The sequence below is a fragment of the Podarcis melisellensis genome (assembly GCF_964234715.1).
Source record: "Podarcis melisellensis genome assembly, chromosome: 2".
Classification (NCBI taxonomy): Eukaryota; Metazoa; Chordata; class Lepidosauria; order Squamata; family Lacertidae; genus Podarcis; species Podarcis melisellensis.
In genome coordinates this window covers 34,367,745-34,393,975 of record NC_138529.1, presented here as the reverse complement: position 1 = coordinate 34,393,975, position 26,231 = coordinate 34,367,745, and the positions used below count along the sequence as shown (strand labels likewise).

Sequence of the window (26,231 nt, the reverse complement as noted above, 5' to 3'; positions counted from 1 at the left end):
CTGTAGGCATGAGTCCCAGCCAGTGTGGTGTAGTGGTAGACTTGTAATCTGGGGAACCGGGTTCACATCTCCGCTCCTCCACCTGCAGCTGCTGGGTGACCTTGGGCCAGTCACACTTCTCTGAAGTCTCTCAGCCCCACTCACCTCACAGAGTGTTTGTTGTGGGGGAGGAAGGGAAAGGAGAATGTTAGCCGCTTTGAGACTCCTTAGGGTAGTGATAAAGCGGGATATCAAATCCAAACTCTTCTTCTCTTCTTCAGTAGAATGAAGGTGGTAGACCCTCCTTTATTTGAAGATTATAAGCAGAGGTTGGGTGAACATCTGTCATGGATTCCTGAATTGCACGGGGTTGGACTAGATGACCCTTGGGAACTCCCTTCCAGAACGCTTACTGTTGAGGATTTAGAATTTAATAAAGATCATGCTTAGACTGATGAGGAACAGTGCTAATAAAACATCATATCATTTCTTGTGTGTGGAGGAAGAATGTGAACATAATGACCTGATGTTTCTGGGCTCTTCTCCAATTTTTCCAAAGCAATGTTTATATTTCTTAGAAGAAACTGTCTCCCAGTCTCCTGCACTGAGTACATCCATAAGTTCATCTTCCTCCAGTTCTTCCAAATCCCATGGTGTTCCCAGGCTGAGCGACTGTAAAATATGATTTGCTTCTTTCTTCGTTGATGGCAGAATGAGTAATACCAGCATCCTCTACACAGAGAGAAAATGGGAAGCCCCAGTGATAAGAGTATTTGAGCTGCCTAAAATTTCTCTGTTCTCATTGTTTCTGTACTAAAAGCCTTGCAGCACCACATTATTATTATTATTATTATTATTATTATTATTATTATTATTCTGCCCCCTTTCTCTTTGATAGTTTCCATAAATTCATATTTAATGAGAAAGTTGTCAGAGCAAATAATAACATCATGAGGAAATGCTGACTGGCCGTTGCTCTCCAGGGTCTCAGGCAGAAAAAAACGTATTTCCCAGCCCCTACTACCTAATAGCTTTAACTGGAAATGGCAAAGATTGAAATGGCAGGGGCTTTTCTGCATGCAAACTAAGTGCTCCACCACTGAGGCACAACACACCATTTTTTTGTATGCCAAAGCACCAAATTAGAATAATAGCAAAGTCCCATATAGAGCTGCTAACTTGCATACCATATGGTGTGCTCTCTACTCTGTGGAATAAGGGTGGTAATGATTTTGGCTATAAGCACTTTATTGGTCAAATCCAGCAAGATCTGTGACATGAAATAGAAGGGAGAGGCTATCTGTAGACGAGCAGCCTCCAACCTTTTTTTGGTCCAGGGGCATTTTGGGAATTTTGAAAAGGCATGGACAGCACCAGTCAGAAAATGGTTGCCACCAGCAGTGTAGCCAAGCACAAAATGGATGCCAACTCCAGAAGAGCAGAAAAGAAAAGAAAAATAGTTCAAATATGAGAAGATCCATTCATTTTGTTGTTGTTGTTAGCAAAATATGTTTGAAAAGCTTTCTTCTTTGCCAGACACTACTGGGCACAAGGAGAAGGGGACGACAGAGGATGAGATGGTTGGATAGCGTTCTTGAAGCTACCAGCATGAGTTTGACCAAGCTGCGGGAGGCAGTGGAAGACAGGAGTGCCTGGCGTGCTCTGATCCATGGGGTCACAAAGAGTCAGACACGACTAAACAACTACACAACAACAACAACAACAATTAAGTCTGGGTTGTTATATTGTCTGTCGCTGGTTTGCTGCTGGCAATTACAACTAGAAAATAAAAGGTACTGTAACTGAATCCTGGGATAATTTAGAATTATTACAGCCAGCCACACACTTGAATTGTCACAAATAAAAAGACATACTTAATGCTGGCTTGCAAGCTGTTTTTGTTGTTTTTATTATTTTTGTGAAATAGAAAAGAAGTACATGGAAAATTACAGAAAATACCAAGTATGGAGTGTATGAGGAGATAATAAGAATGTTTCTGCTTTTCTGTACTGAGCTGTCTCCTACCCAAACAACTTTGAAACAGTCCTTGATTTGGGCCAGGCTTCGTGCTGGTGCTGGTGGGGAGTGATGAAAATAAGGATATATCTGGAACGAACCCCATCATCATATACAACAACTTGGGAACAATCAGAAAAAGTAATGATATTGACACCTCTGCACTCTACCCTGACTACAATTCCCATAGTTCCCTGTGAAGAGGAACCGATGGTTAAACTGAAGGAATGGGTTTCTGTGCAGTCAGATTAAAACTGACTCACCCCCCCCCTTTTTCTTCTTAGCATTTCTAAAATGCATAAAACTTGAGCTGATGAGCAAATGCATAACAAGGACACAGCTGTATAAACAAACTCTCTCCTTTATCAGTCACGGCAAGGGATGGCCTTGGCTGTTCCAGCCGAGTAGGGATGACATATCTAGGGCTTATCTTACATGCTGATGCACAGACCTAGTCCGGGAACAGCGCCAGAGTGTGTTCTTGGAGATGGTGACCTCTTGCTCCAAGATAAGAGTAGGAACAGGAATATCCTTTTATGGTCAGAAGTACAGGAAGGAATTCCCTTTTATGGTTAAGAATACCGGAGCAGGAACATATGTGATGTCAACCTGCGTGTATAGGCTGACATGGTTGGATTCCTGGGGAAGGAGGGAGAGAGTGCCTGGAGGATATATATACTGCATGAAATTTCTCATTTCCTTGGGCTTGCTGTGGACACACCACGCAGGTGCCTTTCTGCTGTTCTGGAGAGCAGAAATAAAGAACTCTTTCTCTGAACCAACCCTCGGTGTCATTTGACTTCCTTCCTCCTGTCCGGGAGCAACGCAGACCCAATCGCTGAACTCCAATAAGGCTACAAAACCACTCTTGGAATTGTACCCCTCAGAGGGGGTATAAAGGTCTCCTAAAAACTCTCAGCACCCTTAATAAATGATGGTGTCCTAGATGAACTCAACTATGGTGTATGGTTGTAGGGTTGCAAGTGCTCCTATAGGAGACCTGTCCCAAGTTGTTAGGGTGTTATGTACTAAGCTTGGATCCTAGAACAATAGGCGAGTAGGATCCTAGAATGCAACAACTGATTGGCTTGCAGGAGAAGACCAATCAGGCTCCAGGAGGAAGTTAATCAGCCTATTAGGCTGGTACGATGATAGAATGCAACAACTGATTGGCCTGCAGGAAAAGACCAATCCGACTCCAGGAGGGAAGCAGAATCAGCAAATCAGACGGGACTCATTGTGTAAATAATGTACAGTGGTACCTCAGCTTACATACGCTTCAGGTTACAGATGCTTCAGGTTACAGACTCCGCTAACCCAGAAATAGTACCTTGGGTTAAGAACTTTGCTTCAGGATGAGAACAGAAATTGTGCTCCGGCAGCGCAGCGGCAGAGGGAGGCCTCATTAGCTAAAGTGGTGCTTCAGGTTAAGAACAGTTTCAGGTTAAGAACGGACCTCCGGAACTTAACCAGAGGCACCACTGTATATAAAAGCCTGAGGTTTGGGGGTCAATTCAATCACTGTTTTACAAGCTGCAATAAAGAGCATGAAATCGCTATAGGACTCCAAGTATATTTCAGGTCGCATCATGTTGTAGACTGCTGTTGAACTGCTGAGAGCCATTGGGTTGCAGTGGACAGGGGCATATACTGCTTGAATGTAGAAGACTAGTTCAGATCCTGTTTTGTCTATGAAACCTTCTGAGCAAGTCACTGTTTTTGTGAAGTTAAGGTTCCCATCCAGCTTATTGTTCTTTGAACGTAGCAAGTGGACAGTGGACGCATCTCAGCCACCATGCCCTTTGAAAACAGGTATCGCACAAGGTCATTTTAGGAACTTGAGATATAAAATCAGAAATGGAATGGTCGTGTGGGAAGAAATCTTTTCATTCCTGTCATCACACAATATGGCACTGAATATTTGAAAACATCCACAGGAGGCAGAAAATCAGCCTGCATCCATTTTTCTATTAGGGACTACAAAAAACAAAACAAAACAAAAGTCGAAAGTGTTCAGGAGCCACAACAAAAGCCCTTGTGGATTTAAGCGAGCTGCACAGAAATAGAGGTGACACAAGAGAAATGAGCTGTTGCAGAATTTTATTAATTCTTTATTAATATTAAAGTGCATTTCCCCCAGGGCAGAAGGAAGGATGTGTGCGCCTTGATGCCACTCTCATTTTAAAATGCAGTGTGCACAGACCTGCAAATGGGAAATATATTAGCGAAAATAGCAGTTATGAATGTGATGTATTTTACTGGGCAGAGTAAAACCCTCCTATAAGGTCAACGTGACAATTCAATTTTTAAAAAATATGTCTGGAGAAGAAATCTAATTTACTGCTGAGAGACTCACATTCTGAAAAGATGATGAAAATGGATTGAACAAGTTGAAGCCTGTGAACAGTCCAAGGAGAGTCCAATTTCCCCCTCCACATGTGGCTGTTTCACTGACAAAGAAAACCCAAAGGTCTTAGCACACAGTTAAACTATGGAACTCACTCCCACAGGAGACAATTTAGGCTACCAACTTAGATGGCTTTAAAAAAAGGATTAGACAAATCCATGGTCTAATGGCTACTAGCCATGATGGCTATGCTGTGCCCCCACAGGTGGAGGTAGTAATGCTTTTGAATAGCAGGTGCTGGAAACCGCAAGAGGGGAGAGTGTGCTTGAGGGTTTCCCACAGATGCCTGCTTGGCCACTGTGAGAACAGAATGCTGGACTAGATGGGTCATTGGTCTGATCCAGCAGGCTCCTTTCGAGGGGGAATTACACTCCAGTAACACATGTCAACAGAACACGCATACTCAGAGCCCAGCTCTCCTTCCCCTTCATTTGGGGTTGAAGGGAGAAACCTATTCACCACCAGCCAGATCTTTGTGCAGTGAAATGTCCACTGGAGGACCCTGGAAGGCCACAATCATAGCCAGAGAACTGCCTAGTAAGTATGCTTAACACATGCGCAGGGAGGGGACTTGTGACCCTGCACTCCAGCTCCCATCAGCCATGACCAGTGCCATGCTGTCCTAAGCAGATGTTATTACAGACATTATAACTCATGATCTCCTCTCCTCTCTCTCTCTCAGCACTTCAGTACTCTAAACATAAACCTTTATGGGTGTAACAGGGAAGCATGTCTCCCATTTTAATCCATTAAAAATGATTGGCTTTGCTATCAAAAGTCTGGGGAACACAAGAATGTTTTTTTTTACAGTGTCCTGGTGTTGCACACATTTGAGTTGCGCGTTAAGCATATTAGGCACAAGAATGCCATTTGAACTCTGCAGAACTGTGTAAGCATGCTAAAGCCGGCACAGCAGTGAGACTGTATCTGTGGGGTGCCTGTTCAGCTGGAGAATAATGGAGCTCTAAAAGGACATCTCTGTATGAAACTCTCTGGAATAACAAAGTGTGCCAGGTTTGGGGCAGCTGCCGCGGGATCTTTTTCATGCCAGGTTCCCATGCCTTTAGTTGTTGCAGGCCAAACAGAAAATTTAACATCTGCAGCTTTCTCACTCAAACCATCTCTAAGTTGAAAACAGGGCAGGCTCTATGATGAGGCAGTGAGGCACCTGCCTCAGGCAGCAGGTGCTGAGGTGTGGTGAGTGGCCAGACCTGTGAGTGTCATGTGTCCCCAATGCTAGCCTGCAGTCCTCAAGCACAGGGAGGATATTGTTCATTCACCAGTAATGGGGTAAGATTCAACTATCAGTCCAGTTGGCTTTTGTATATACCTTGGGGGAGGCTGCCCTTTTGTCCTTCACATCAGGCAGCAAAATGTCATGAGCTGGCCCTGGTTGGAAAACACCCTTTTTTACTGTTGTCTATTGTGCTCTGTTAAAGGTACAGGAACCCTTCCATTGTCTGTTTTTTTTCCTAAATTGGCAACCATGGTGGATTATGAAACTTTCTCCCAATTCATGTTCAGCTGGCTCCTTCTGATTTTATTTGTAACAGAGCTGATGTTAATGTTCTCTTGTTTTTAATGTGCTATTTTGGCTTTGTAAGCTGCCTTGGGGGGCAGTCTTCTGTATCGGGGAGTCTGCTGCTGCAGCCGTTCCGCTGAGCGGATTGCTCCTTAGAACTTAAAAGAGGAGCCTCTGCTCAAACCTGCCTTTAGAATAATTCGTCACTTTTATTTAACACCATCTCAGTACACGGGGCCTTACAAGAACACAACCTAAAATATAAAAATAGATTCAGGGAAACAGCAGCTGAAGGCAAGGGAAACGAAGCAGGCGGGGTATGTGTGTGCAAATTAGGTAAGCGCATGCAAATATTTCAATTAGACAATTACCCGCGGAGGGACTAGGGAATTACAGATGTTTTTGTTGGACTGCAATTCCCATTATCCTTGGCCGTTAGTCACGCTAGCCGGGGCTGATGGGAGTTGGAGTCCAAAAAATAATAATCGGGCCGGCTTCCCCGCTTCAGCTTTAAATGCTAACAGAGCTGCTGACGTACCGCCCCAGTTCCCTCTGCCCGAATGTGCAGCGGCTCGTGGGCGGCCTCAACCATTTAAATAGCCCCTTACTAAAGCGCTTTCTCTTTTCGAAAGCCCAGCCCTGCCCCGTCCTCCTCTTTCCCGTCATCCTCAGCGCCCATGTCCGCGACGCCCCGCGCTCTCGACGGCTCTTCTCTCCCGTCCCGTGATGCCTCGCGCCGCGAGTGGAACAGGCGCAAGATGGCGGCTGAGCGGCAGGTGGTCAGCGGCGGTAGCGGCCGTGGAGGTGGTGGAAGCGGCGGAGGCAACAGCGGAGGCTCCGCGGCGGGCCTAGAGGAGAACAAGGAGAATGAGAAGCCGAAACCGGGCGGCCTCGGCGATAGCCTGGGCCTGGAAAGTATCCTGCCGGCATGACGGGGTTTGGGGAGGGCTTAGTGGGGACGTGTCACTTAAGCGAGCGGCGCAGCCCTCCATGCAGCCCTGGCCTCTGGCCCTCAGGAAGCCTCTGGCCCCTTCGGCCTTTCTCCCGCTGCCTCCCCCCTCGCTCTTTACAGGGCTGGGGATGTGGCTGTCGAAGAAGGGGCCACTGGCAGATTTCCTAATGGGCATTAGCGGGAGCAGCTGACGTGGACCTTAGGGATGCAGAGCAGCATATTAGTAATAATTAATAATAATTTTATTATATATACCCCGCCCATCTTAGCTTTACATTAGGGTACAGTTTCAGCCAGGCGTTATGGGGTGGTCGGGGTTTTTTTTGTTGGTGGGGCTGTTACTCCTTGAGATTTTGACAGAATGGATTTGGGATCCAGCAACATATGGCATATTTAAGAAGAACTTTCTCTTCCCACTACCACCCCCTAAACCGCCTGGATTTGCAGGCCACGCCTGTTTCTGAAAGGCTCCGTGTGGGATTTATTTTGTGGCAGTAGGCCATGGCAGACTTATTACCTGGAAAAAAAGCAGTGTTGAAATGTGAAATCCGTGTGCCCTTTGTAGCAAAGATAGCTGAGCCCTGCTTACCGATCTCTTTTTTGAGGAAGGAGTTATTCTTTGGAATTATTTGGTTTCATATGCATTTTTCTGGGGTGAGGGGGGGTCTTTCCTTTGTAATCTGCTCCTTATAGCAGATTATAGAAGTACTGCTAAACTCTTTTGACTGATATAGCAGTCCTGTGCTGTTGGACATTGTGGAGTAGCATTCATAACTGCTATATAAAAATGAAATGTTATACCATGGAAAGAAATCCAGGCCCAAAGTGTTATTTTGCTAAACTTTGTGGATCTTTTGGTGAAATTGATTTTTCCTTGGTGCTACCAGCATATGTAGCACTTTACCAAGCAATACAAGTTTAAAATAAAAACTTCCACAAAGTCATTGCACCTAGATGCTTACAATTTAGACAGTGGGGGAGACAAGAGGCCATTGTTGTGGAATAGATATACTCTGATATAGAGTGAAATAGTTGTTTATGGATTGATGAGGGCAGCATCAAATTGTCAGATGATCAAAGGTCAGTGTTTGAAAGTTAATTCGGTGATTGGGATTAAAAGTAACTGGTGATCATGTAGAAATGTGTTGTGTGCAGCAGAAAATTTAACAGTCCCTGAAAATAATTTAAAGGCATATTTTTTGCCTCCTTCTCCAGAGCTACCACTCAATACTGCAAAGTGTTCGTAGTGGACAGTTGTAGAAGTTCATTGATACCTACTGGAAAGTATACCATTTCAGAAATTCAATAACCCAAACTGTGCAATTGCCACATGCAGTATTAGCTATCTTGAAATAAGGAGAGCATTTATGCTTGCTTGCTATTGTCCTCTACCCTTTGTTTTGCTAATTGGCTGACTTCCATAAATATTTAGATTTAATAAATATCTTTGTTTCTGTGGATTCAGGAAGAGGGAACCGGTAGTTCATGCTTTTTATATTGTATGTTTGGAGCCTAGAAAGGTTGATTTTTAAAATTTTATTAAGAACTGATCAGAAGACCCAATGAATTTTTGATACTTCATTATTTTAAGTGTTTACTCTTCTTGCGTTACTGAAAAGGCAGATGGGAAATGTAAAGTACAGACTACTTTTTGGCTTCTTTATGAATTTATCTGTACATTTACTACTCTTATTATACTCATTGGCCTATCTGTACCAGTTTTTATTTTGTAACTGTAATAAATCAGATCAGTTAATCTCACAAATTAATGATTATGATTGCAGTCCTCGATACAGTTACCTGGAAGTAAGCCCCATTGAACTTTATCTCATCATCAAATATCTCTTTATAAATATATAAGGAACCATTGGGTTTCCTAGAATATAGCTTAACTGAATTTAAACAGTGATCTTCAAGCTAACATTGATATACACAGTTGTATTGGCTTTCCAGTGAATTCTACTTGTGGTAATCTGTAAAACTTATTTTGTTTAACGCTTTCCCAGTTCAGAAATAAGTATCAGTGTAATATTACAAAATAGAAAGTTAGTTATTTACATGTGCTCCAAATAACAGCTGTCATTTTAATGATACATCTTTAGCATCCTGTTTACCGTTTCCTTAACAAGTTCTTCAGTCCTTCAGATTGTTAAGGAATCGCAACAGCAACATGGGTTACGGCATGGTGATTTTCAGAGATACAGGTTGGTATGCTAGGAATAACGAATGGGAATGATTTGCTGCCAATGTCCTTTTGTCTTTATTTAAATGACTAGGTCTAAACAGATGCTAGTTCTTTCTGGAGTTTTGGCAGGGCTGCCATATTTCAAAAAGTGAAAATCTGGACACAAAAGTTGTTGAGCTGCTTCTTAACCCACCCCTAAAATTGTTAAGCTTTTTAAAGTTTTGCCCAAAATTGTTGAGCTTCTTTTTTAAAAAAAACAAAAACAAAAAACAAACTTTTGAGCTACTTTTATTGAAATGCACCAAAATCTACACTACCAACATGGGCTGCCATACAACTGGGTTTCCCTGGATATTTCAGCGATTTCCAACCAGACACTGTTTACGAGGGCTATGTCTGCGAAATTCCGGGTGTATGGCATACCTAGTTTTAGAGAACCTGTTCCTTCCACCTATTTATGAAAATTTGTATCTACTTAACGTCTAAAGATACTTCCCCATTTATTTGAATCGTTAAATTGTTGGGTGGCTTTTTTCTTCAATTCTATAAAGCACTAGCATGGGTGTTGCATTTAATTTATATAATACAGCTTTTACAGGTGTGTAGTAAAGGTAAAGGGACCCCTGACCATTAGGTCCAGTGGTGGCCGACTCTCGGGTTGCGGCACTCATCTTGCTTTATTGGCCGAGGGAGCCGGCGTACAGCTTCCGGGTTATGTGGCCAGCATGACTAAGCTGCTTCTAGCGAACCAGAGCAGCGCACGGAAACGCCGTTTACCTTCCCGCCGGAGCGGTACCTATTTGTCTACTTGCACTTTGATGTGCTTTCGAACTGCTAGGTTGGCAGGAGCAGGGACCGAGCAACGGGAGCTCACCCCGTCGCGGGGATTCGAACCGCCGACCTTCTGATCGGCAAGTCCTAGGCTCTTGGTTTAACCCACAGCGCCACCCGCATCCCCTACAGGTGTGTAGAGGAGTATGCAAAACACTGAATGGAAAGCTACTTACTCAGAACTCGTGTGTTACCTAGGCACTAAAGGCTTCATTTCCATATGCCATTTGGTGCACCACTCCAAAGCAGCTGCTTTGTGGTTCCATTCAGTTCTGTAAATCTGTCATGTAGGCTGCCAAGATTTCCTGATTATTAACATTTTGGCTATGACTACTGTCTACCACTGTAAAAACTGATGACAGCCACACATGGTGCCCTCTAATATATGAAATGTATTATAGCTCTAGGTTTGTTTTTACTGTCCTCCTCTTTCTTAGTCGAATAGGAGGCAAAAAATTGAATTCAACATTGTGTCAATCCTATCCTTCTGTTAGTGCAAGCTTGCCAGACAGAACAAACTCCCATCCCCTCCTTCCACACACTGTTCTGGGGATTCTCCTTGCCTTCCCAAGCAAAGTGGGGAGGGGGAACCCCACTAGGCTAGCAGGGCTTGTTGCATTGGCTCCTGGAACCTATTTAGTTGAACCCAGCCCAAGTTCTATTCTTTGTAACAACTAAAAAGTTGTGGTTTTTCTCTTCAGAGGTTACTGCTCCCGACGACTAAGAAGACTCAGAAAAACTCTTAACTTCAAGATGGGAAATAGACACAAGTTCACAGGCAAGAAAGTAACAGAAGAACTGTTATCTGACAACAGGTACTAGGATGCTCAATAGCTGTGCTGGTTTTTTTTATTTGCCAAAAGGGGCAGGTGAAGTTATAAGCTTCTGGTTATATCTCTCAATCAGAAACCTCCAGTAGTAAAGGAAAATGGTGCCGCATGCTTATATCAATTGCTTTTGACTACATATACCTTAGCAGTGCTATTCCCCCCATCACCATGGGTGACATTATTCAACTGTGTGCTGCAGATTTGGGGTTCTGGTGAGGAGAGGAGAGAACTGTTCAACTTCAAAACACCGTATTTTTCGCTCTATAAGACGCACTTTCCCCCTCCTAAAAAGTAAGGGGAAATGTGTGTGCATCTTATGGAGCGAATGCAGGCTGCACAGCTATTGCTGAAGCCAGAAGAGCAAGAGGGATTGGTGCACATCAATCCCTCTTGCTTTCCTGGCTTCAGGAATAGCCATGCAAAGCCTCTTGAGCGCAGCCGGAGCGCTCCTGCCTCTTCGCTCAAGAGGCTTTGTGTTGCTTTCTTGTTTCTTGTTTTCCTCCTCTAAAAACTAGGTGCGTCTCATGGTCAAGTGCGTCTTATAGAGCAAAAAATACGGTAGGCAGCCCTCTCAGTATTATAAAAATGTTTTGAAGCGGATTACTGATCTTTTCCCCCTTTAAATGTAGTGACTTGGAAATCAGTATCCTGACTACGAGACTTCAATATGCATATTTGTATGCTAATTTCTTTGTGGGCGGGCGGGCAAAATGCCATCTTTGTTTCTTTCTACTTTGTTGTGGGATCGGATTTGTTGGGTTAACTGTTGGGATTCTTTAGATAAAATGGGATTTGAGTATCAAGATTCCACATATTTGAATGAAAAAGTTCAGAAGCTAATTCGGAGCTACCCCCTTTCCTGTGTTGATCATTGCTAATCCAAGGAGCAGCATAGGACCTCGTAAGTTCAGTGTGGATGGCACAGTCCAAAACAGGGACCACAGCCAACCTCAAAACAATTTGCTCAAGGTACCTGTACCACCTCCACGTTTTTACACTACATCTGAAACTGAGGTTGGTTATTTATTTATACATTCATACTATGTATAGTCGTACCTTGGAAGTCAAACAGAATCTGTTCCGGTACTCGGTTCGACTTCCAAAATGTTCGAAAACCAAATCGCGGCTTCTGCAGGAAGGTCCTGCAGCCAATCAAAAGCCCTGCTGGATGTTTGGCTTCCAAAAATATTTTGCAAACCGGAACAGTCACTTCTGGGTTTGCCATGTTCAGGAACCAAAACATTTGGGAACTAAACTGTTCGAAAACCAAGGTACGACGTTATATGCCATTTAAGAAATAAAATAAAGGAATAAAAACACACATACCAATACAATAAATTGAATACAACTTGTATGAATATCAATAACATTTGACAACTAAAACAATTAGACATTAACAAAGCAGGTTTTTTTAAAAAAATATATAGGCAGTTTCCCTACAAATTTTAAGTTACGCAAAAGGAGAATGGTCTTCAGGATGTGCGATCAAGGCTTTAAAGGTGATGGGGTAGATAAATCTGTCCTAACCACAGCAGAACTTGTTCCATGGGTTTTTATTGCCCACGTGAAATAAAGGAAAGAAATTTGTTTGGAATAGGTTTTTAAGCTGTCTTTACTTTTCTTACACTAGATACTTGCTCTTGATTCTGATGGATGCCGAGAGAGCCTGGAGTTATGCTATGCAGCTTAAGCAGGAAGCCAACACAGAACCTCGCAAACGATTCCACTTGTTATCTCGCCTGCGCAAAGCAGTAAAACATGCTGAGGAGCTGGAGCGCCTGTGTGAAAGCAACCGCGTGGATGCCAAGACCAAGCTGGAAGCTCAGGTTACTGCTAACTTTCAAAACCCTTTTATAGCATAGAAGATATAAACTGACATTTTGTTTCGTGTTGGATAAATGAATCTGAATTGTAAATAATGTTAAAACTTCCTGTGGAGATTAGGTTAGGAATGTCCAGTATATTTGTTGCGACTTTTTAAGCCCAAGTTAAATAACAGTTTCACTGAATCAGAATAGTGGTCTGTGAGGTTTGAGACAGATCATTAATCTGAAAACCAGTACAGAAAATGGGGAAAGAAAGCAGATAGCAGCTAATCTTAGACAGGAGTCTGTTTGGGTTCAGCCCATAGAATGTTTCCAGCTGGCCGATATGTATGCTGCTTAGCCAGTGCTTCCTCTTGTAGTCTACCTGGGACTAAAGGACTATAGTATGCCATAGCAGATGCAGCAAAAAGGTCAGGAGATGCAAATGCTTGTTTGAAATAGCAGGCTCTGTTATTTACATATATAAGGACATGTGATGGAAGGTTGACAAGTGATATTTTTGAGGATGGTGCTAAGTTAATGTTTTGTCAGTGCAATAATTTTGGCTTGTGCAAAGGAACACCCTTCCCTGCACCCTGTTCCATGCAACCTCTAAATCTGTTCTAAGGGTTTCCCCAACCCTCTGGAGCAGATTTGGGGTGTGTGCAGGCCATGCACAGCAAAAATAGAGAGGGAAATTGTCATGCAACTTGAAATAGTTGTGCTGATGAGATGCAGTAGTTGAACACCGCTCGGTTTTTGGAAATATCAGGCTGTAGCGTATCAATTTATGGAAGTTCAAATCTGACATTTTGCACCTTCTGTCCAGAAGGTTGAATCTTCATGCTGTCATATAGGAAGCATAGATAATTGTCCTGCCATTCACTTTCAACTTTAGGCTGAGAAACAGGAAGGAGGTATCAGCCTGTTTGGAAGAACTCTATAAAGTTTGGAAAAATAAATAACAATTATTATCTCTGCCCTAAAAAAGAAATCCCCTACTCTGGTGAGGAGTATTCTATAGTCACAGGATGTTGAGTGTCAGTTGGAACAGAAAGCCAGGGAATATTCTGCTTGAACTCCTTGCAGCTTATATTGGAGGAGGGTAAGGCTGGCTGGCTGGAAACCTGAACAGGAACACTCCTGCTAGGAGGTTAAGGTGCACCGCAACATTTTGCGGTATATCTTCTGATGTAGCAACCTTTACCTAATATTTCCAGTGGAACTCCCATATATAAAATGAGCCTTTTCTGGGAACGGTCAGACAGTAGCAGGGATAAGGACTTGGGTCTCTTTGTTTCACCTGTGGTATTCTCCCCAGGTCACATCTCGCACCAGCCCTGCTTTCTTCTTTCAATGTTTATTAGAGTCCTTGAACTCCAATAAATGCTGCTTCCTTTTTGGGGGTGAAGCATAGAGAGGGGTGTGTGTGTGTGTGTGTGTGTGTATGTAAACTAGCCTATTGCATAAAGGTAAAATTCACATTTGCTGTTCTTCTCATTTTTGCCTCTGGTGCTGCCAACTCCTGGCATGCTACCCCCGGAAGGTTGCCCAGAAATGAATGCAGCCCTCTTGTTAAACTAAGCCCCCGCAGGGCTATAACCTACAAGGGATGGGGCTTTCATTTTTACAAATCCTGGGATTCCTTGATTGAGGCAGAACCAAGAAGAGTGAGGTGGGAGTTTGGGGCCTAGTTTGTGTATTTAGTGAATAGGAAACTGACTGTCGGCAGAGCACAGAAAAAACCCAAAGAAAGAATAAAAAATTGCTGTGCTGAGTCAGGGTAAAATTCTACCTAGTCTAGCACTGTGTCTAAAAATACCTGAAACTTACAAGTGATTCTCAGCATCTGGTAATCGGGCTTCCTCAGTGCATTCCATTTTTAGCTGCCTGAGCTAATAGCAATTGATAAACACATCCTTTAGAAATTTGTTCCAAAAATATTATCTATGTTAGAATCCTTCTATATGCTGATTTGTGACTTATCACACCCAGGCAGCTATTTGACTCTGGCAGCTTAATGATTTACTTATTATAGTGCACATGTTTTTTCATTTACCTGAACACGCTCTGTGTGGTGGTGTAGCATGAATACTTGCGCAACAACTGGCCAGTAAGTACTACAAGTCTTAGTAATGTGTCTTTCAAAACAGCATTACATAATTTCTAAAGCCTTTTCACTTGGGGTTAGGTTTCTGAAAACATGAATTCGAAACATGAATGTATAACTTGTACGATGTATGTAGTGATGTAAATGTTAGGCCTGAATGCCAGGTTTACTATATGAATGCTTGTCATGGTATTTGAGGTAATGTAGACAACCGGGGGAAAGAATAGTGTTCAGGCAAGTTGCCAGTCTCTGCTGGCTGTATTCTTGCTGGCTGTAGACGGAGACTGTACTATTGTACCAACTAATAGGCACCTCTCCTTGATTTACAGGCATATACAGCATACCTCACAGGCATGCTCCGCTTTGAGCGCCAGGAATGGAAAGCAGCAATGGAAGCATTCAACAAATGCAAGTGAGTTTGCCCATCCTTCCTATTGCTTTGTTAACATGAAACTGTTAAACTAATCCTATCATATGTTGAGTTTTTCCACGCAAATTCTTCTGAGTGTTCCAATATAAATCCCGCCCCCCATCAGTTTTGGACCCAGAGTAGTTGTCCTACTGGGTAGCATGATAATAAAGTTAAAAGGAACAAAATAAAAAAAATCCTTCCAGTAGCACCTTAGAGACCAACTAAGTTTGTTATTGGTATGAGCTTTAACAGTAATTTATTTTAAAGAGAAAGGACTGTCATTGTTGTAAAATAGTAACTATTAAGTTTTTATCTTTCTGCTGCAGAACCATATATGAAAAGCTTGCTAGTGCTTTCACAGATGAGCAGGCTATACTATATAATCAGCGAGTGGAGGAGATCTCCCCAAATATTCGTTATTGTGCTTATAATATTGGTAAGTAAACCAAGAAAAAACATATTTTAAAAGACTGCTAGTACTGTTTACATTTGCTGGCCTGCCAAAAGAGATCGAAGGGGCAATACATACTTAAGCATATTCTTGGTGCACCATTTAAAGTCCAGAGTGTCCCTCAGCTTGATGTTTTGGTAATTTCTGCTTTTATTTGGAATAGTTCTGCCTGTCATAATTGCAAAAAAGAGCTTGAAAATGCACTGGAGAACATAGCTGAGAAAACAAGAATCAAAATTGGGCTTTAATGGTTTTGAGTTGGATCTAGGTGCTTGCTCCCCCCCCCCTCACTTCTAAGCAGTAATTAATATCCCAAATTTTCCATTACTTTCTTTGATCTTGGGGCAGAAAATACTTGACAAAAACCTGGTCATTTAAAATAAAGTCCAAAGTACATGTGTCTTGCAGTTTTTTCCTGAAGAAGCTGCTAAAGCTGCAATCTTCACGTGAGGAGGATCTTACCCTTCTCTTTCCAGCATTCCCCCTCCTGCTTTCCCATGTGCTTTCTCCTCACAGAAACAGCAGTACTTTTTCCTTTATAGATTAAAAATTGGTAGCTTTTAATGTGAAAGGTTTGAGACCCCCCCCCCCTGTGTTCTGTCTTCTACCACAGATGAAACTACTTGCAATTGAATAATATGTAACTTCCTTTGAGAACGAAGGTTTGTAAATTTGGGGGTCCTTGTGCATAGTCAGCATCTCGTTTTAGCATGGGCTGAAAATATTATTATGAGAATTATTTATTATTATTTATTGAATTTATATACCGCCCTATACCCGAAGGTCTCAGGGCGGTTCACAGAAAAGATCAACATGAAAACCACAATATATACAATCAAAATAAAAACAACAACCCAATAACCCCAAATAGCCAGTAACTACAGAGTTGCCTTTCTCAGCCCACTGTTGCAAATTGGCGTTTATCATTACAGCATATCTGTTTCGTGCATACATATTCAGGACACAAATGTAACATGTTGCTCCCAGTGTTCTTTACATTTACTTCACAATCACGAGGCTTGGAATTGTTTTCTCACAATGTAACAAAATGTGCTAGATCACATATTGTACACTGCTATTTGTTTCTTAGGTGACCAGTCTGCTATTAGTGAGCTAATGCAAATGAGACTGAGATCTGGAGGCACTGAGGGGCTTCTTGCTGAAAAACTTGAGGTAATCTGTTCTCTTTTTTTTAAAAAGAGCCTTTCTTGCAGAAGTTGGCATAAGCCTGAACTTAGACCAATAGTGTCAAACTTGGATGGGCTGTAGAGAAAACTTGCCATCTAGTGTGTCCTGCAGACATGGAAAGCTATTTGTTATGTTAAAATGAATAACATGCAGATGCCTAGTTGTGTCCTGGAAGACTTGGAACGTTCCTCTCCTCCTCCTCCTCCAACTAGCCACCTAGCAAAGCAGATACATACCAGATGCACATGATCACTGAAGGTGGTTTAGTCATTTGTGCTGAGTGTAGTAAAAGTGCCATGGAACACACTGGGATCCTCGCTAAGAGATCTGACAGCATTCCCTGACTTTATGATGGACAACCCTGATCTAGATAATTTTATGTAGGCAAGGATTTTCTGACTAAGCATAATAAACAGAAGAGTCCTTAGTGGTTTTAGGAGCATTAAAAAAAATATACTTTAAATATTTTGATTTCTGATAATTGCTTGCCCTTTAGGGGATATGACAGACTGCTTATTAAAAAAAAAAAAGAATGTGTTATCAGATTATTTTTTTAAAAACTGAAACGGGCAGGTTTTATGGCTGTCATCGTGATTGTTGCACAGATCTAGGTGAAATATTGTGGGGAATACAACCTTCTATTTGCATTTCTAAATAGTAGCTTCTCTGTTTTGCAGTCATTAATCACCCAAACCCGAGCAAAGCAGGCAGCCACTATGAGTGAGGTAGAATGGAGGGGAAGAACAGTGCCAGTGAAGATAGACAAAGTGAGGATCTTCCTGCTGGGGATGGCTGATACTGAAGCAGCTATTGCTCAGGTAAATATAAACTCCCTGCAATCGTATCACTGTGATTTTTACTGTAGTCAAAGTCCTGTATTCTTGTGTGTAATTAGATAGCTGTACATCATCCACTTGTGTTGGGGGCGGGGCAGATATACGCCCAGAAAAGTTGTGTAATAGAGCTGTGTGATCAGCAGGTGGTGTAGCTCACAATTTTCCAGTGTCTTGGCTGAACCTTGGTCAAAAGAATGTAGGAGGATATAAGTGATGTGTATTTTCTGACCTATAATTGTCATGATCAGGCATGTTGCCAAGTCAGTGAGTACACTTAGATGGGCTTCTGGAATTATCACATGTTGACGTGCAGACACTTGCACGTACATAGCGCTCCCCAAATTTTGTCTTGGCTTACTCGTCAAACCCATTTATTGAGTTCACCACCAGCCCCTCCTGTCCCCGAACCTTATTTGTGCAGAGAACTCTGAGAAGTGTTTGGCTTTGTGTTAGGCTTTTGCAGAAGGTGCAAGTAGCACCTTGCTGTTGCTGCATCTTGCCGAAGCCCACTAGGAAGGGAAAGTAAATGTTTTCCCTCTGCAAGGAATAGGGGTGGAGGAGAAAGAAGAGGTGGCATCTGTTATGCAAATTTTGCAAAAGTACAAGCCATGGATCACTGCCTCTCCTCCCCCTGTTCTTGTAGAACAGAGATGTTCTACCGGTAGATCCCCCCAGCTGATCCTGGTAGATTGCCGCAACCTTATTGTGTACAAAAATTGACAGGCGAAAAGCTTCAAAACTCTGCAATCCTCCCCCAAAGCTGCAATCCTCCCCCAAAAAAGCTCAACAATTCTGGGCAATCCACCCACCCCACGCACACTCCTCCCTCCAATGGCAATGGGTAGATCACTGCCAGTTTGTTTATATTGGGAGTAGATCGCAGTCTCTTGGGAGTTGAACACGCCTGTTGTAGAATAACAAAGGGAGTGTTTACCTTCCTGTTAGGATTTGCAGGACTGCCACTGTCTTCTGCAAAAGTCTTAACATGCAAAACGGCAGCTAACTTTCCTTTCCTTCATGGAGGAATGAGCCAGTAGCAAATGGTTGCTGCCAGTTGCAGAAGCTGAATGGGAAGGGAAATATACCACATTTTTTCTCTATGGGAGAAGAAATAAGGATGGCTTTCCCCTCCCCCTTTCCAGCTGGGTTTTTGTACGAAGCTGCTGCAGGGCAACCTTCAGAAGAAAAAGTGTATTTCCATTTTCTTCCCTGAAGGTACTTCTAGCTTCCCACCAGCAAAGGTTCGTTGGTGCATGTCAAATGGAGGAACAGCACTTGTTACTTGTCATGAAGTAAGCAGATTTATGGAATCCTCGTTGGGTGGATCATACATGAGTCTTATTTAGAGGCAATCCTATGAGCCAAAGCTTGGTTAAATATCCAGTTCTCACAATTGTTTTTGTACAAGTTACAAGGGAATGTCTAAATGGATACACCCATAACAATATATACAAATGTTGTTAAGCAGATGCTGAACATTATGAAGAAAATACTTTCAGGGTCTCATCAGGCAGAGAAGTAAAACTGTAACCATGCTTCTGAATCAAGTATTTACTTATTCAAGCTATTAATTCAGTTCAAGTCTATTTTTCCTTCACTTCTTCTCTTTAAGAACCTATGCTGATACATCCATTTCTTGAAGGAGCTTGTTATCAGTTGCAGTGCACCCAGTGCTTGTCCATAGTTATGTTTAACATGAGTGAACAATACACTAACTTCAGCCTTCTCCCCATGCCAGTCCTGAAGCTCTGTTCTCTGTCTGCTGGGTGTTTTATTACTTCATCATTATTCTAGTTGGTTTCCCCTTTGCATGTCTGAAGTTGAAATACTCTCATGGGTGTTGCTGAGAATGCTGTCAGACTTGTCTAGCTTGTCTCGGTGGTGGTTCAGAGTAACCAATGTCCCTCCTTAACATTTAGAAACCACCTTTATATATATCTGAAGAATAAGCAGCATATTTTTGAAGTTTATTAATCCAGTTAACATTAGTTGGATGAGCAATTAAAGCTACTATGCCCAAACCTATCCCAAAACTGCTAGGGAGGTTTTCTGAAGGGCTGTTCAGGCTAATGAAACTAGAGAGTAATTGGCTTCTGGAGTGCAGCCCTAACCCTGCAATGTGCAAGCCATGCCTCTCAGACATGCTGATCTAATCAAATCAGGCCGTATACCAAGGAAGTGGAACTTTTAGCCTTCCAGAAGCTTAATCTAGGAAAGGCTGATACTGTTAGTGGGTGGTTCCTTAAACTGGATGGGTGGGGTTCAAGCTGTTTTGGGTGGAGTCTCACACCACAAAGGAACAGGTATGCAGCTTGTGGGGTCCTTCTAGATTCCATTACTTCCTCTGGAGGTCTTGAAATTTTATGATATGGCACTATATAAATAGTAATCTTCATGGTGTGGAGTGCCCTTCATCACCTGCATCTGATGATCCAGCTGTGTCTCTGTCTGGATGGGGACAGCCGAGGTTCTGTTTCTCTAGTCTGGTAGTCTATGTAGATTACTACAGTGCATTATACATGGGGTTGCCTTTGAAGATTGTGGTCTGGAACTAGACAATCTAAGCATATAACAATGATCCTGGTGGGCTCTTGGTTTTTCTTGCTCAGTTCATACAGTACAGCACTGATGAAACAGTTACAAACAGTTTTTATGAGAAACTACTATAGAAGGCCTTTTTTCCAGTGATTTGAACATAGTCACACTAATTTCCCTTGTGCATCACAGGAATGTTAGCCACAGGGCCAAGTTTCGACAGTTTGTTCTGCAAGCAGTGTAACATTCTGTAAAGTTTCACATAATGTTGCATTTCTGAGTTGTTAGAATTATTAGTGTGAGCTTTTACCTCCTTTATGATTTCAGAAAAAGTAGCAGCGGCCTAATGGATTTTCAATGTTTCTGTGGTGCTTCTTTGTTTAGGCAGAAGAAGAAGAAACCAAAGAGCGGCTGTTTGAATCCTTGCTGAGTGAGTGTCGAGATGCAATTCAAGCTGTTCGTGAAGAACTGAAACCAGATCAGGTGAGGATAAAGTATTGTCTTTGTGCATCACCTTTTAACTGAGTGCTTGAAGAAAACATCTTGTGACAGACCCTGTAGGGTTCTTTATGAAATGTAATAAATTGCAGTACAGTATCTCTCAGGCCTTGACTTTTTGTTTTATCTCTTGTGTGCTCCCCAAATAAATACAATATAGCTTTGTTCTGCTCCCAACAGAAGCAGCGGGAACACTCTTCAGAAGTGGATTCTGGAAAGGTTACTAATATCCAGTACCTGCACAGGTGGGAGTCCTTCTATATATTAATTTAGGGCTGTATCCTATGAAGTCATCCCATTGGCACATTGGAATTCCCCACCCCTTCTCTTGCCAAGCACCCCATCAAATCTGTTCTGTAAGTTTGGAGAGACCCCATAACAGATTTGAGGGAGCACATAGAGAGGGAAGGGGAAGCTATGTTGCTTGAGAAGTGCTTGTGTGGGACATACAACTTGGTTGGAGAAAACCCTCAGTATTTATTTAATAGATCTTAAACTCTTAATGGCTTGTGACTGTGGATAGTTCAAATCCGGCAATTTAATAAACGCTTAAAATATTCCAACATTGCTAATAAGGGTTTGTAAACCAGCCAAAGCTAAATATATTCCAAACTTTGTTCTACTTGTTTGTTTTGTTTTGTTGCAAATATATCATCGAGAAAAACTTAAAGGTGGTCAGACTAGAGTTCTTCAATACACTTTTTAGGAAGGTTTGACAGTCATCTTGTTCACTTGCCCATTTTGCCTGTTAAGCTTTTCTGGTATGTCCAGGTGTTTTTGAAATGGCTTTAACAAAACTCCTTTAATCGTGCTTTCTAGTTACCTGACATACATCAAGCTGTCCACAGCCATCAAGCGCAATGAGAGTATGGCAAAGGCATTGCAGAAGGCGCTGCTTCAGCAGCAGCAGTCCGAGGAAGATGGCAAGCGTACACCTCGGCCTCAGGATTTGATACGCCTTTATGACATCATCTTACAGGTAATAGCAATGGAAGGGGAGGAGGTCTTCTGGTTCCATATTTCTTAATCCTTTCCTAAGTTTACACATCACTCTAAGCCAAAGTGTGACTTGGCACAAGTGTTGGGGGCTCCTGGGAAGAAGAAGGTGGTGACTTTGCTTCTCCCCAGTTGTTTTGCTCCTGTTTTACCATGCTGAGCTAGATTAGCTTAACACGTTGTCCAACCCCACCCTTGTAGTTTGGCTCTCTCCAGACTAGCCATGAGCCATAAACGAAGAGCGAACCTCGATTATGCTTCATGGTTAGTCTGGAGACAACTAAATTGTGAGCTCGCATTTGGATGACACATTAAGCCAAAGTGTGGCTTACTTCAATACAGTGCAGCAGCGAAACAACCAGACAGCTGTGCATTCACACCAAGCCATACTTAGTTAGTTTTAGTGAAAGATTATCATTACTTTATTTTAACAAGATTTATATACCATTTGATTTTAAAAACAACAATCTGTTTTACAAAAAATATACCTTCATTTGGAAACCACTAGTTGCATTTCTGATTTATGAAATACTATTTATATTCAAGAACTATTTCTCTCCCCTCCCCCCCTTCTGTTAATTCTCTTCATCATTGAAGAATCTGGCAGAGTTGCCACAACTTCCTGGTCTGGAAGAAGATAAAGGCTACCTAAAGGAAATTGGGATAAAGACACTGGTGTATAAAGCTTACAGGTAATTCTCAAGCAAACAAGGTTACTTGATCAGTTTACCTGTAGCTAAAGAACAGCTAATATTTGAATACAGAGGCATGGATCCCAAGAACCAAGAAGAGAAGGAGAAAGTATAAGTGGTGTTCTGTGAGCTCTTGTGTAAGATGTACCAGAAGATTTCTTGCAGTGCCATTCCACAGTGTGTTGGTGATTTCATTGCAGTAAACAGGGAAAATACAAGCTTATAACATATAAATGTTAGAGGCCCAAAGGAAGTTCTTGCACAGAAACTTAAACAAATAGTTATTATTTCAACACTGATTGAATTTGAAGTCACTTTCCTCAGGCAACATTCTTCTGCTAATTCAGAAGCAGCCCTTTTGTGACTAACAGAAAACCAATTATACTGAGAACTGAGTTGATTGATAACAAGAAGCAGACAAGAAATTGCTCAGCAGAGTGGGCTTCTTTTAAATTGCTTTTAAATTGTTTTTTATATCCTTTTTTATTGTTTGAACTGTTTTTAACATGAATATGAATGCACCCAATGTTGTCTTCCTATCCCACTAGGTGTTTTTTCATTGCACAGTCATATGTTCTAGTGAAGAAGTGGAGTGAAGCCCTTGTTTTGTATGATCGAGTTCTGAAATATGCCAACGAAGTCCAGGCCCAAGCTGGAACTTATAAGAACAGCTTAAAGGTATGAAACTCTCCATTCAGCCTGCAGCAACTTTGTCAGTGAAAGCTCTTGAAAGACCGCGTGCAATTAGCTAGAGGCCATGTGTATACATATTTAACTGTCTCTTTAACTGCTGAGCAGTAATGCAATGTTTAGCTTTTGTAAATTCTTACTCTGTAGAGCTTAAGGTACAGAACAAAATGCAGCTGTGACTTCCAGAGACTTTCCTCTTCTTGCAGAAAATATACTGAATATATGTATCTCAATGGTACTGCCAGATGCAGGCTGTGGGGTTGTAATGGCTACTGTGGATTGTATTTGTATATGCACAGTAAATGCTTTGCTTCGTCATCTGTTGTGATTGAAGCTGCTCTGGGTGATCTTCTGTCTCTGAGGAGTTTTTGAACAGTGGTTGAAACTTGCTAATGGCATAAAACTTTTAATACCTGGAAGATGTTTTACATAATTGACCTGATTATTTAGGAGCTGCCTGATGTCCAAGAGCTGATCACTCAAGTGAATGCAGAAAAATACTCCTTGCAAGCAGCTGCCATATTAGGTGAGTGGGTTCCATTTCTTCTGTGTAGATTGCTTCTCCCCTTTCAGCATTGTGAAATTGTAGCCTTTTCTCTGCTCCAGAAAAATTCTGGTTCATGCGGTGGACACCTCTTGCCTACATATATCTAGAACTCTTATCACCAAAACCATTCCCCTCTGGTACCTTTTCTGAAACCTCCACTGGCTTTCTGATGCAGCACAAATTCCTCATCCTCACTTTCAAAGGCATCAGACCTTTCTGTGACTTGTTCAGCACAACTCACAGTTCTCAGTCACTACTGAAAAGAAACCGGTGTAACTCAAGTGAACATGCAGTCGTTCGTTCCTTCCATCTGTCCCCCACTCACCTGGGTCAAATTTCAGACTGCAGTATTGATGGCACTATTACACATAAATAAATAAAACAGGACAACTACGTATAAATCTCAAATTGCAACAGAGAATAGGAACATGTTCTTAAAGCTGTGACAATAGATGCTTGTATACTATTGATGTGTTTTATAGGTAGTTGCATTGCTAGGAGCTGCATTTTCCTAAAATATTCTTGTGGCACCTTTCAGATGCAGGTGACAACCATGAGACTGAATCACCATCCCAGGTCAAGGATGGCAAGGTAAGACAGTTTTTGTAGCTAGTGAGATGGAAAATAGATTATTTCAGCATAATCAGCAAATGTACCACATGTTGCAGTTTGCACAAGCATGCTTTTAGTTACACAAATTAGACAGATTCGTACAAGTACATTTAATTGCAGATTTCTGCTGCTCATAGCCTGGGACTTCCCCTTCCTCCCTTCTGCAGCTCCCACACACCCCAGATCTGCCCCAGGTCCCCCAACCTCCCAGGGCAGACGTGTTTTTTTTAGCCCAGGGAGCGAGGAACAGTGAAAGAGGAAGTCCCATTGGGCAAGCGAAAGTCCATTCCTCATCCATAAACAGCTTTGAATTTCGTGTCATTGGACCATGAGGAATAAAAATACTTTTCAGCTCAGTTTTTTAGAATAACCCAGGCATTACACCTGAACTCTATTTAGCATGATAATGAGGACCTTCATCCAGATCTGGGAGGAAATCTGACAGCTCAGAAGCTGTTTAGAGAGAAGAAAAATGAGCGTAGAACAGGTCTAAACATTTAACCAAGTTTGTGTAACTCTACAGTTGACTCATTATTGAGAAGCTGTCAGCTTTCTGTAAGTATGCATACACACACCCTCTCTAGCAGAGTTTAAAATACTTCCTCTTCAGGCTCAGAAGAGAAACTGTCCCGTGGACTGGTTTAAAAGAAGGTTCTGAGGTTTCCATGGCAGTACATCTGAAATATCCATTCTTACTGTACCTGCCTCACTGGCTTAGACATGTTACCCACAAAGTCAGAACTGATGGGGAAGGAGATAATAGGTTCCTGCCTGGCCATTAGGCTAGACTTCACTTGGTAGCTAATGTTGTTTCAACTAATCTTATCTGAGATTTTTGTTTCCTTTGATATCAAGCCACTTTCTGAACGGTTTGAGACTTTCTGCCTGGATCCTTCTCTTGTCAGCAAGCAAGCCAGTCTGGTGCATTTCCCGCCAGAATTCCAACCGATACCATGCAAGCCTTTGTTCTTTGACCTGGCTCTCAACCATGTTACTTTACCACCCCTGGAGGACAAAGTGGAGCAGAAAGCAAAGAGTGGTCTCACAGGATATATCAAGGGCATCTTTGGATTCCGAAGTTAACCGGGGCCATTCTCAAGAAGAGCGCTTTTCTTCCTGTATTTTGGGATGGCTCCAGCAGGTTCAGACCTTAACTACTTATGTCTAAAATCTGTATGGGAGGTCTTTAATAACTTCCCACTATTCTCTTTGTTTGCACACCTGTTTTATTAGAAACTTTCCACCCTGAGAACATGCATAATGTGGTCTGTCTCCCAACATTTGAAACTGAAGGAAAGAGCTGGAGTCTCAAATCACATTTATCAATCAGTTCAGGCAGGAATAATGCCCACTTTGTGTGGGCTAGGCATATCATCATTTTGTTTTACAGCTGATATGGTACTTTTATTTTTCAAAAAGCTAACCCAGCCCTCTGGACAGTACAGAACAGAGGGGAACCAAAGGCACATATATGTCTTCAGATTTGGACTGTCTAAGCAGAGTATGCAAAAACCCACAGCTGGCTAGATATCTGTACTGCCTGCCATTTCTGACTTTTGCTTACAGCCATGTAAAGTTTTGTTTTATTTTTAACAAAAATCAGGAGCTTCAGATTTACAAAAGTCTTGGATTAAAGATATATGATGGTTAAAATCTATAAAGTAAAAATGAGATTGTTTAAGAATACACTTTAAAGCATATTGTATAGTCTTTCCACATTGAGGCACCACTTCTCAGAACAGAGGAATATGTTTCTCAGAGGGTCTTTCTTAGAACCTAAAGTCTTTTGGCTTCAGAAAGAACAAGCTACTATCATTTTATATCTTGAAAGACTCCTGACATTTCTTCAGTTTCCCTCTTCAACTTAGCTGAAAGTGGTAAATTGGGAGGGTGTTTTTGTTGCTTATTCTGTCTTTTACCTTCTTTCTGACATTATATTTGGTTGTTTTAGGGACTCCACTAGTGAAGAATCAAAAGTGGAGCCAATGAAATCTTAAGCAATAAAGATCTCTAGCCATGTGTTCATGGTGCATTTTTTTGTGAGAGCATTTATCTGTGCCGTGGGAATCCAAGTATCTTTATGTCGATATCATTCCCCCCCCCCCAAAAAAATATGCATAGGCACAATTATTCTAAA

The 26,231-nt window shown here is 42.0% G+C and overlaps 1 protein-coding gene across 2 annotated transcripts; it reads left to right on the top strand.

The window, feature by feature from the left end:
* Nucleotides 1-6,645: 6,645 nt before the first annotated feature.
* Nucleotides 6,646-26,115, top strand: SRP68 (signal recognition particle 68). 2 transcript variants are annotated; one of them, XR_014164884.1, is made up of 17 exons: nt 6,646-6,839; nt 9,014-9,080; nt 10,594-10,707; nt 12,353-12,548; nt 14,967-15,049; nt 15,376-15,485; nt 16,591-16,673; nt 17,366-17,506; nt 20,444-20,542; nt 20,738-20,802; nt 21,377-21,536; nt 22,151-22,245; nt 22,794-22,923; nt 23,386-23,461; nt 24,021-24,073; nt 24,950-25,627; nt 25,757-26,115. XR_014164884.1 is itself a non-coding variant. In XM_081897744.1 (16 exons), the coding sequence occupies exons 1-16, from the start codon at nt 6,683-6,685 to the stop codon at nt 25,175-25,177; spliced, it is 1,857 nt and encodes a 618-aa protein (XP_081753870.1). In that variant the 5' UTR covers nt 6,646-6,682; the 3' UTR covers nt 25,178-26,115. The 2 variants fall into 2 exon arrangements, 1 of the variants encoding a protein (XP_081753870.1); XM_081897744.1 differs by having other exon boundaries at nt 24,950-26,115.
* The last annotated feature ends 116 nt before the right edge of the window (nt 26,116-26,231 follow it).